The following is a 12,723-nucleotide window of genomic DNA, read 5'->3' as shown; positions in this document are numbered from 1 at the left end:
GACAGCCGTTATATGGCCGCTCCTTATATACTATACTATCTGCGCTGTACTTTCAAGCTGCACTTACTCGTTGTATCCAACTTCATAACAAAGCTCTCGGTATTCGCTATTGAAGATATTTGGCCAAGTTTTGTGTACCTCTATACAAGTAGTTGCAAGAAGTGATCAGAGATTTAATGTCAAAAATTAGATAAAATCAACTTTTTCGTCCACGCTTCAACTTCAATGAACGCGTTTTATTTAGTCAAATTTAGAATTTGAAGTCGTCTTGACTTTCATTCAATTTAACGCACAAAAATACTTAGTATATTTGTAGCTATATCATAGGTTATAATTGAAACGTGTGACCAGCTTCATCATAATGAAAATTTTAGGAAGCAGAATATTGTATTGAAATTTCATTTAACGCGGGAATAAATTTTACTTTATAATATATAGACTCGTGAGATATTCATGTGAGAAAAAAGGAAATAGATAAAATATGATACTAAGGGGTGTGTTTTGTTACATTGTCACAGCAATGTCAACTTCTTTAGATTACAAAAAATTTGAAGCTTACTTCTGATGTATACCAAACATTCTAAATTATTGTAAAATTCGATAGTATACATACATATAGGTATGTGCAGTTTTACGATTTTTTGACTAAAAATACATCAGAATGCACTTCTACCATGTTTCTATACCAACCTAAAAAATCACTGTTGCATAAAGTTTCCTCAGAAAGGAAGAAATTCGATTTGCGAATCCTCCTAAGACTAGTGCATTCCGGTTTCTGGGGCCATAAACAGTTTGAAAGAGGAAAAATTGCTTAAACAAACGTCCTAATGCAAATTGAATGGTATTTGAAAGGATGTTCAGCGAAGGAACGTTTTCCGGGACATTTACAATAGAATAAAATAATCGGAAACGGTATGCGGTGGGCGAGTTTATGTGGCCCTTTTAAAAATGCATCGAGGGCTTTTTCTTCAGACGTGAGACTGACTCCATTTGCAAATGGATCCATGAGTCACGTAAGAAAACAACATTACACACGCGGTGCTGGCTCGGAGAGCACTATCCATAAGTGCGCTTCAGCCGCATCCCAAGGTGCAGCGACATACGTGGGGCCGTTATCATCCCCTATTATTCGCACGAGGAACAAAACTTAGTCAACACTGTATTAATTTTACGCGCGCGGTGAGTATTACTGAAAAAATACGGATGACTCGCAGTTCGAAAACTAGAAGAAAGCCCTCTGCAGAATGCATGCAACAAAGAGCGTAATGTTCGCCGAGGGGACGTTCCCGCCGCCTCCGCTGCAAGTATGTGCATTACAGTTTAGCGAAGACATTAAAGCTAAGTATATCGCGAGACTGCGGGCGAAAATTGAGCAAAGTCGGAATGGGGTGTTGGAGAGGGAGGGGGAGGGGAGAGGGGGGGAGTGGGGAGGGTTGCTCGCAGTACTAAAATCAAGATAAATTAGGCAGTACGCGCGGAATACAAAGGATTTATACATTACTCGGGGGGTCGCAGGCCACAGTGGCGAATGAAACGTCATTACGTGATCGCCATGTAATGGTCTCTCGCGGCCAGTGCCGTGCGCCGGCTGACCGCTGCTACAGCGCGTTCACTTGCGGGGAGCGGCGGGGCGACTCTCCTGCAGCGGCTATATATAGCACCGCAGCCGCGCGGAAGCCGGCCGGCAAAAGAGCATCGTTAGGATTCCGCGCGAGGCGCAGGTGAAAAGCATTCTTCTGTCGCTGGCTCTACCCGGCCCGCGCCCCGCACACGTACACCTCTCACCCCCCTCGAGATGTACTTTATACTCCGCAACTGCAACTCTCTCTCTCTATCTCTCTCTCTCTCTCTCTCTCTCTCTCTCTCTCTCTCTCTCGCGCGCGCGCCGATCGGTCGCCTTCGCCTTATATTTCTGCAGCTCCTGCGGCTCGCACGTCCCTCGCGCCTTACGAGTACGGTACACACCTTATACGAGTGTAAATAACGAACAATGATCTCTAATTCGCCACGCGAGCCCCGGCGCACAACAATATTCCCTCCCTCAAAATAAATGCAGTGCGCGCACGGGACTTTTTGTTGAGCTCGCGTGAAGCAGTAATTCACACCCGAAGCTCAACTAGCTTAACGCGCGCTTTAAACGATATGCCGCAAGTATGACACGCGTACCTACGCTGCGCCGCTATAATAAATCAGTCATGGCTTTCATTGATATTCCAATATTTTTTCAGTGAACTACTGCATGCACACACGGAAATCAATGGTCCATCGCGACTCGCCGCGTTCGCTCCCCCTTTCGGGCAAAATTCCGGATAGCTAATTTAACGTTCTCGGGAAATTCAATCTAATTTCCCTGGATAAACATGGGTTTTCCCGCTTGTTGTTCATGATATTTGCGTTAGAGCTCTATACGTTAGTTGCGCAAATTTAGTCGCTTTCAAATGCAGGCCATAGCTGTGTAGGTGTAAGTATACTGCTGATTATTTACCATATAAAACTCAATTGATATATATATATATATATATATATATATATATATATATTTATTCCTATATTACATAGTTGTTTATGTGATTCGTAAGTCTCAGCTCCTCCTCCCCCTCCTCCTCCCCCTCCTCATACCCCTCCTCATACCCCTCCTCAAAATAACCAAGAATCGTTTCAAAAATCATGTTATTTTTTAGGGCCCAAGGATCCTCCTACCCCTCATACCCCTCCTCCTGCCCCTCCTCCTACCCCTCCTCATAGTCTTAATATATCCTCCTTGTATGATAATACTCATGTCCATCTTGTATAATAATATTCACTTTAAAGATGAAAATACTTTTTCTAGACCTAAAAGTATTTTCATCTTTTAAACTATCGTTTAAGTTAGCAAAAAACGCACAACACAATTTTGTATTTTATGTAACATAAAAGAATTCAATTTTCTTATATTACTGATACTAAGTAGAATTTGATAATGTAATTTTCTTTCTAATGTACTTATTAACAAGCTGTAGTAAATGTTGCAGACTTCATATTTATCTCAACTCTTTTTGCGCATCTTTATATTTTGTCTCATATTTGTATATTTTTATATAATTATTTAGAATACAATCTATCAATACAAAGTATAAAATATATTTACAAATGTTTACACAAAGGTGGTGATAGGGCTTTTTGCAAACTGAAAAAGGTGAATGATGAGCAAAAAAATTATGAGGAACAAGATGATAATAATAATGAAACGTACGATGAAATAAATATCTACCATCTACAAATTAAGTGCAATGGAAGCTGCTTGGCGATTGCAAGAATTTCCTTTTTGTTATAAAAGTCATTGTTTGAAAGGATTAGTTATTCATACTAAGGATCAACAAAAAATAATCTATCAGGAAAATAAAGAATTACAAGCTTTAAATAACTGGAAAACAACTTTGACAGCATGGTTTGAGTTAAATAAAAAAGACGAATTTGCTAGAACTACAAAGTATGCTAGAATACCTGAATTTTATGTTTTTAATAATAATACTAAATCTTGGATAAAACGTAAAAATATAAAAAAAAATGTATGTATAGGACGTTGTCACGTGATTTCTCCAAAAGATACCGAACGATTTTATTTAAAATTAATATTAAATCATGTTAAAGGAGCAACATCATTTGAAAGCTTACTAACACATAAAAATATAGTTTATAATACACATAAAGAAACAGCTATTGCAATGGGATTAGTAGAAGATGATTCACAAATTTTTAGTACATTTGAAGAAGCATGTGTTGTTATGTTACCATTTCAATTACGAAAATTTTGTTCATGGTATCTTTTGTCAGAAAATATACAAGGTAAATCAATTTGGGAAAAATTTAAAGAATTTTTTATTGAGGATTTTAATCAAAATAAAGAAAATAATGCACTTATACAAATTAATGATATATTATCTACGGAAGACATGTGTTGTAAAGACTTTGGTATACCAACACCAGATTTTACTTTAATTCAAAAAAATTATCAAAAAATTGTCATAAAATGCAAAGAGATGTTTGATAATATGTATTGTAAATTTAACACAGATCAAAAACATATTTTTGAAATATTATCTAATGGTGTAGAGAAAATTCATTTTATAGATGGACGAGGTGGATCAGGAAAGACATTTTTATACAAAACCATAATATATTATTATCTATCAATTGGAAAAAATATTTTATCAATGGCTTGGACAGGAATAGCATGAATATTATTGCCGAGAGGAATGACAAGTCACAGAACGTTTAGATTACCTTTAGATTTAACTAACATTACCATTTCTTTTTTTAAATTAGAATCTGACAAAAATAAATTACGCGAAGTAGATGTTATTATTTGGGATAAAGCTTCTATGATTCCTAAAAATGTTTTAGAAATTATAGATAAAACTTTAAAAGATGTTTGTAATAACGATTTACATTTTGGTGGTAAGTTAATGGTTTTAGGAGGTGATTTCCGTCAAATTTTACCCGTTATTAAAAATAGTTTTCGAAATACAATTATCGGAAATACAATTAAATACTCTATATTATGGCCTCTATTTAATATAATGAAATTACATAAAAATATAAGGTCTGAAGATGATGAATTTTCTTCATTTTTGTTAAAATTAGGAGATGGAAAAATTAATCCATAAATTATTCCGAATAATTTGAAAACAAATGATGTATGTTTAAAAATATACAAAAATATTAACAAGAATATTAAAAATAATGATAATGGTATTAATTGTGTGATATTAGCTCCACATAATGATGATATTAGACTTTTAAATGATAGAATTTTGAATCTAATCGATGGGGAAGCAAAAGCTTATTATAGTATAGATGCTACTCATAGAGGCGTTGATGGAACAGATGATAATATATACTTGAATTACCCTCCAGAAACTCTAAATCAGATTAAAGAGGGTCTTCCTTCCCATCAATTAAATTTGAAAATTCATGCGATAGTAATGTTGATTCGTAATTTAAGTATAAATGAAATTTTATGTAACGGAACTAGATTAAGAATTAAAAAACTTTATGAGTTTAATATAGAAGCGGAAATCATAACAGGAGAGCACAAAGGAAATAAAGTATTTATACCTAGAATAACATTAAATACTGGAGAATCTTCATCCTTACCATTTATTTTATATAGGAAACAATTTCCTATTGTCTTAGCTTTTGCAATGACTATTAATAAGTCACAAGGTCAAAGTTTTAATTCTGTAGGACTGTATATTAGAAGATCTTTATTTTCCCATGGACAACTTTACGTAGCTTTATCACGATGTAAAAATCCAAATAATATTTTCATTCAAAATGAATTTGAAAATAAATCACAGATTGAAAATATTGTGTGGAACGAAATTTTTGATAATAAATAAAAATATTAAAATTAAATCATTCTACTGACACTAAATTTATCATTTTCCAATACATTTTCTGATAATTTATGATTAGTTTTTGTTTTAATCGTTTAAAACAATAAAATGATTTACTCATATCGGTTTACAGCATAGAATATAAAACATATAAATAAATGTATATTAGACAAATATGAGTAAAAACTTTAAATCTGAAAAAAATACGTTGATTTATTAAAGTGAATTAGGCCTATCGGGGATACCACTGTTTTTGTTAATAAACTTAATCGCATAAAACAAAATTATATAATCATTATATTCATCCAACTCTTATAAACATTAAATATAAACACAAATAAGTGTAAATAAAAATTGTAAACAAGACTTGTTTATGATAAACATAATGATTCTGAAATACTATATAAGCAATAAAACATTATGGGTAAAGTTTATTAACAAAAAAAAAAACGCACCTTTCTATTTACCTCAAGGGTGGTGTGGAAAAAATAGAAATATTTTATTAAAACTACTATAGATAGAAATCATGTTTGGAATTGAAATTAACATTAGGGGTTGGCGAGCGAAGCGAGCAGGGGGAACCCTCCTAGTGTATATATATATATATATATATATATATATTGCATTAGTTCGCATCTGCAGAGGGCCCAGTCGCGGATGATGTCGATATTAATACTTATTTACAATTCAAGCTGTAATGATCGACTTTACACTCTTTGCGCGTCTCACAATAAAAGCGCGACAAGAGAACTGTAGACACTAATTATCGAATGTGTGAGTCTCGAATGTGTCGCGTTAGTATTTCGTCGTTCCCTACGAAGAGTAGCACTGTTAAAATTTCCCGTCATAAGTAGCACAACTCACGATTTTTTAAACTTTAAACAGCCAATTTCTATAAAAATTTGCCGATTTTTGCGAAACTGTCCCTAATGAACAGTTTTAAATGTTCACAATTTACAACTTTTTCCCGAATTTAAAATTGTTTTCACGAATACAATAATTTTTTACAAACATTTTTTAAAATTATTCACTTTTTTTAGAAACCTTCTAAAATTTTCGAAACCAGCTTTTTAAACTTTGAGGTTTGTCTGTCTTTGTCCAAGGTTTTTAGTGAACTTAACCAACGAAATAACCCAATAACAACGTAAAATACTGATATAATTTTTCGTCAATTCATGCAATTAAATGTTTGAATATTTCGCGCTCTTTGATACTCATATGTTTATAGAGTTGAAGCGAGTAATATCTAACGGATCGTTAACGGTTATAGTTGTGTATATAAGCTCCGAAACGTTTATAATTCCTTCTTCTTGTTCCGACCACCGACCAGTCAACAAGTCTAGTTTATACTCGCCACAGTAATCGCTCTACGTAAATAAACAATATAGAGTTCAAGTTAATCTTCTATTTTATTCGCAAGATCTGCTTCCCTGATCCCCAACATCAGGTTATGGGCCCAGGAAACATCTCAACGAAAACTGCACAAGTATTCCGTTGCCGAAAAGACTTGCGACCGTGACACGCCATAGCCGTTGGCGTCCTTGACCTGAAGGTCACAGCTGGAGCACAGTGGTTTTTTTCTTACAATCAAATACTCACTCATTTTAAGTAATATAAAGTCGCGATTTGTGCCACTCTTCGCGGCAAATCGTGAGTTGTGCTAGTTTTCGTATACGGAACGAGGATTTATGTTTGATCGCAAAATCTGAAAGGGCCTTGGATAAAATCGCAGTTCTTCAGCCTCCGCGGCGAACCAAAAATAAGAAGCGCAGAAAAGTTTGCCAGCAACAAAGTTGCGCCCGCTGTACACGAGGGCATCGATGCAGTAACGTCCATACCGTGACACCAGCCGTGAATTAAATCTCGGCAGGAAGAAAGCGATAAAATGAGAAACGTAATTGAGCATCTTGAGAAAAGGTCGCAGGCAGGTTAGTCCATTAGGGGTATAATTCGGGTGATGCATGTGCGGCGCGCACAGCGGCTTCGGAGCGTGGGTACAATTTCAAAGTTTTATCAGCACGTAATCGCACAAGTTTTCGATTTAGTCTCGAAAGGAGCCGCGCTGCAGCTCGCGCAGTCTTGGCGCGCGCCAACCGCAGCCGGCGCTAGCTTATTTTGCTTTCTCCCCGTCTCTCTTTCTCGCCTGCGCACCTTCCTTAATGTATAGGTATAGGCTCACTCGGCGCGGGCAAATATATTGCACAGTGCAGCAGTCAGGCTCTCGCGTCGTACGTAGTTTGCTTTTCAAATGGAAAACAAGCAATCCCGCGCGCGAGCGGTGCGGCTCAGGCCCGAGTCGATGCACGTCTTTCGAACAACTTAAATTCATTACGAATTTCAATTTCTTAGAGCCGCTGTTCGCACCTGCCCGCCTTCCGATGCCCATTCGATAATCGAATCTGAACTTCGCCCTCGCGGCCGACAAACGGCATAACTTGAACTTACTCGCGCATGGGCTCGGAGCGCGGAGCTGGTAAACAGCTGGCCGGCGGCGCGGCGGGAGAGGAGCGGAAAAATCTGCCGGCAAATAAAGGTCAATTAATCAGAAAGGAATTTGCGAAGAATTTGCCCGGGCACGCGTGTAATGAAGAGCGAGTGCATATATAGAGCGTAGCGCGCTGGGCACTTGGAGCGCTAAATTTTTCCCGGCGCCCTTTCCCCGTCGAGGCGCGGCCGGCGCTATGCGCTCTCGCTAAATTATAGAAGCGTAATCCCGTCAGATTCGAGGATTTACCGCCGGCCGGCGAATAAATTGCGCGAGCGCGGCGATTATTGAGGCTCATCCGCTACAATTCCCCCTGTGCGTAGGCGCTTTTTCGCGCGTACCAGCAGCTACGGAGGCGAGCTCCTCGCTGTTTTCGGCGGCGCGATACACCCAGTTTCGCCAGTCGCTGCACATAATACCTATATGTAGGAGCCCGACATCGAATTCCGATTCTTGATTTAAGGCAGCCGAGTAAAGAGCTTATCTCATCATTCTGCGCGGAGGAAAGTAGATATCGCTGCCGGATGATTTCGTATCTTGGATTTCTACTCGTGTCGCGCTATCCTTTCTCCCTATCTCCCGTTCGCTCGTTCGCTCGCCTCCTTCTCCCGCGGCTAGGTATTATTGGAAAAATTTTTTACATCCAGGCACGTACTATTTCAATATGCAAATTCCGACATTCTCCTCCTTCGTTTAGCACTTTATTTCGAGCTCCGAGGCGAATCCCCCCGGAGACAGAGCCAGGCGCTGAGAGAGAGAGAGAGAGAGAGAGAGAGAGAGAGAGAGACCTTGCCGTTTTGACTGCGCGGGCAGACTCCGAGCCATTGAAATACTTACGACGTTGTTCTCTTTCACTGCGCTCTCCTTTAATCAAATCACAAGCCGAGAGACATTTTCCCGGATAAACTCCACCTGAATTAATCAGGATACATCGGACGATCCTGCCGGCCCGCTCGTACTACACGCGAGAGTCGGGATTTTTGAAAAATGCGCGCTCCCCCGAGTGCCGCAGCTCCGGGATATTAATGTTTGAAACAGTGCATATCCCGCCGCATGAATTCTGAATCCCGCTCTTCCTCCTCCTCCTCCTCCTCCTCCTCCTCCTCTCTCTCTCTCTCTCTCTCTCTCTCTCTCTCTCTCTCTCTCGTCTCTCACACTTCAACCCTCGATCGAAGACTCACGACGACGATGACGACGACGACGAAAGAATTCAAACACTCGAATCTCTCGCGCAGCTGCATTCGGCGAATATTGCATTTCAAAGTTCTGTAAACAGGGGGCTGGCGTGCCGACAAACACGCTACGCTATGCGCGCCTGACAAAGTATCTTTTTGCGTGCAGCCGATGCCTTGAAGCTCGTTAGCCTCGTCGGGCTGCGAGTCATATCGGCCTTAATTTCGCCTAATTATCGGCGACGAGCCGGCGCGCTGTGAAAAAAGGGAGCAGGAATAACTTTTACGAGGGCGAGAGACTGCGGCTCGCGTAGGCAAAGACTCGCGGAGCGTGCGGGCTGATTTAGACTGGCTTCGGAAAGTATAATTCACCTATTCGGACGTGTATTTCTCGGGCGGCGAGCGACTCTCGAGCCGCCGCCGCTCATGAATATGCTAATTCCTCGAGAGCACAATGCTAATATCTGCTGCTAATTTTCTCATCTCCAAGGTGCTGCCGGGCGCTTATTGCAGACAAGGGCGCACTGAGAGCGGAAAGCAAACCAGTAGTTGGCACACAACGCATTTCTGCGCGAGCTGCCTTCAGTACGAAGCCCGCCACGGAGGTATTATTATTATTATTATTACTATGAAGGTGGGTCCACCAAGATCCCTGGCACTTAGGCTGTAAACCCATTGTACCACCCTTCGTCATGGCATCCCCTACGCAGGTAAGCCTGCCTTCTCCAGAAGGTCAATATGGTTCCCGCGTCGAGTGCCCTAATCTCTTCATACGTGGAGAAAAGCTCCCCCAAGCACTGATGTCTGAGCTGCGCAAATTTTGGGCAAACAGTCAGTACATGGGTAGGCGTTTCTTCCGCCCCCTCGCACCACCTGCATATACCCGTAGCCTCCTTCCCCATCTTCAGACCGTGGTACCTTAAGCGGATGTGCCCGGTCACTATCTGTGTCAGGAGTCGGGAGTTATTTCTGCTGCCTCCTGCGATGCACTTGGTCCAGCTGACATTGGTGTCCTGTCCCATTACCGCTTTGACTTGTCTGCATCCTTGAGTTCCTTGCCATTCCTTAATATGCTCCCTCTCAACCCAGCCCCGGATTTCGCCCGTTAGCAGGCACCTTGCGGCACCTGTGTAAGGCTCCGGCCCGATTGGAGGGTGTTTAGCTCCCAAAGCTGCAAGTCTAACTGCTATTTCGTTACCCCTGATCCCGGTGTGCCCTGGGACCCAGAGCAGCCTGACCTTGTTGTTGTGAGCGGTCAGCTGATTTACAACCACTTTGCATTCCCAGACCAGTCTGGAGGTCGTCCTATGAGCCTTAAGTGCTCTAAGTGTCGCCTGATTGTCTGAGCAAATGGTGATAATTCTATCCCTTGCGCCGAGTTCAATGTTCCTCTGAGCGCAGGTCAGTATAGCGTATATCTCGGTCTGGAAGACCGTAGCATACCGCCCCAGGGAAAAGAAGGTTCCTCTTCCATCCCTTTGGCAGTAGTACCCCGAATCAGTGCCAGTCTCTGCCCTAGAGCCATCTGTGTACCAGACGTCCCCAGTTCCTGGTAGATTGTCACGATCCCGTATCTTCTACCAAAGAAGTAGCGCGGGATCATCATATCAGTTTTGATGGAAAATTCCGGCAAGAGACCCACCCCACCCGGGAGCCGGGTGTGCCTCGTGCCTTGTGTCCATTGTCCGTACGCATTGAGTCTGTGCGCTGCCTTAGCAGCCATCCCAATGATAGTAAGATGGAGTGGTTCCACCTTCACAAGGATTCCAAGTGCCTTGGTAGGCGTGGTCCTATAGGCCCCTGTCGACCCCCTTAGCACCTGTCCCCTGAGTTTCTCTAGCGCTGCCCTAGCACCCGCCAGCTTCGCCCTTGGCTACCAGACCAACGCGGCGTAGGCCAGACGAGCTACCAGGACGGCCCTATATAGCCACAGTATAATCCAGGGACTTAGTCCCCATGTACTGCCAAATGCCCTGCGACATGTCCAGAGAGCCACCAGGAATTTATCGCACTGGGCCGTGAGATGCTTCTCCCAGGTTAACTTTTTATCCAGAATAATGCCGAGGTACTTAGCTGAGTCCTTTACCTGTACGGCGACTCCAGAGTGTTTGGGTGCTCTGTAGGCATCTAACTTGTACTTGCGGGAGAAGATCACCATTTCGACTTTATCCGGGTTAACCGAAAGTCCCGTCGAGCAGCACCATCTCTCCCCTTTCCTTAATGCAAGCTGCATGGCGTCCATGGCTGCTCCAATTTCACTTTCTTTTATCAGTATCAGGAAATCGTACGCGTAGGCTTGAGCATAGCAGCCCCACCCATTCAGCGCTTCCAGTAGCCCATTTGCCATCAGGCACCAAATGTTGGGCGACACCACCTCGCTCTGCGCGCATCCCTTACTGACCTTGCCGGAGACCGTTACGGTTCCGAGACTCGAGATCACAGTCCTGCGTGTAAGCATGCCCTGAAGCCATTTTATTAATGGTCCAGGCATCCCATGTAGTCCTGCCTCTTTGATAACTACTTCGATAGAGGTGCAGTTAAACGCTCCCTCTATGTCTAGAAATACTCCCACCATTACCTCCCCCCTTTCCAGCTGCTCCTCAATGCGCCAAACCGCCGAGTGTAAGGCAGTCTCTCTAGAGAATCCCGCCCTGTACGCATGCTGGTTAGGGTGAAGAGGAAGCACGGTCAGGTTATCGTCTTGAATAAATCTATCTACCAATCTTTCTAGTGTCTTAAACACAAAGGAGTTAAGACTTATAGGTCTATAATCCTTGACGGTGGTGTGACTTGACTTCCCTGTCTTAGGAATAAACACAACCTTGGCCGTTTTCCATATTTCAGGTACATGAGCCAAAGCTACACTTGCTCTGAACTTTACTAAGGGGCCAACCAGTTCCTCCAGCCCCTCTTGAAGGAATGCCGGGTAGATTCCGTCGATGCCCGGCGCCTTGAAGGGTTGAAAGTTCCTTATGGCCCACTTGACCTTTTCCGGTGTGACGACCTTCGCCGCCAGATCCCATGCCGCCCTCTGCTGCCTATTCCTACCCGAGCTCTCATCCCCCATCTCATGGGAGAGCCGAAAGCCCGGGAAGTTGGCTTCCAGAAGTAGTTTTAAACACTTCTCTTCCGAGGCTGTGTATTCTCCTGTAGGCAGTCTGATTGCTTCAAGCCATTCCTCAGGATTTTTCGCGAGTAACCGGAGGAGTCTGGCCGCGTCAGGATATCTCTCGATATCCTCGCAGTAGCCCCTCCATCCCTTGATTCTCACCGCGTTGATGCGGTTTTTATATAGCCTCTGGGCTTCTCAGTGAATCCGCCAATCGACACTATTGCGAGTATTCTTGGCCCTGTTAAAGGTCCTCCCCGTTTCACGTCGCAGATCCTCTAGCTCCCGGTTCCACCATGGGGTACTCCATGTTCCCTTTGGGATGGTCCAGGGACAGCTTCTCTGGAAAGAGATGTTTACTATCTTACCTAGTTCAAATGCCCAGTGACCAAGCTCATCCGTTGTTCCAAAGCTTGGTTTGAAGGATTGAAGCTCGTTCCTAAGGTTTTCCCTAAAGAACGCCCAGTCTGTTTTCCTGGGATTCCTAAAGGCCCTTGTTTCCGAGCATCTTTCCTTCCGTTCGAATTGGATATATCTGTGGTCGGACAGTGAAGGTTCGTTAGATACCCGCCAGCTGCC

The 12,723-nt window shown here is 42.4% G+C and overlaps 2 protein-coding genes across 3 annotated transcripts in view; one reads left to right on the top strand and one right to left on the bottom strand.

Annotated features, from left to right (window-relative positions):
- The window catches only part of LOC116416179, a 68,646-nt gene that overhangs the window by 48,566 nt on the left and 7,357 nt on the right, over window positions 1–12,723 (bottom strand). The window lies entirely within an intron of this gene.
- On the top strand, window positions 3,705–6,907 carry LOC107981727. Its single transcript, XM_016988159.1, has 4 exons — window positions 3,705–3,825; window positions 4,306–4,437; window positions 4,753–5,230; window positions 6,799–6,907. The coding sequence occupies exons 1-4, from the start codon at window positions 3,705–3,707 to the stop codon at window positions 6,905–6,907; spliced, it is 840 nt and encodes a 279-aa protein (XP_016843648.1).

Source organism: Nasonia vitripennis, chromosome 2 (assembly GCF_009193385.2).
Source record: "Nasonia vitripennis strain AsymCx chromosome 2, Nvit_psr_1.1, whole genome shotgun sequence".
In the NCBI taxonomy this organism is placed as follows: Eukaryota; Metazoa; Arthropoda; class Insecta; order Hymenoptera; family Pteromalidae; genus Nasonia; species Nasonia vitripennis.
This window is presented reverse-complemented; position numbering and strand designations above follow the sequence as displayed.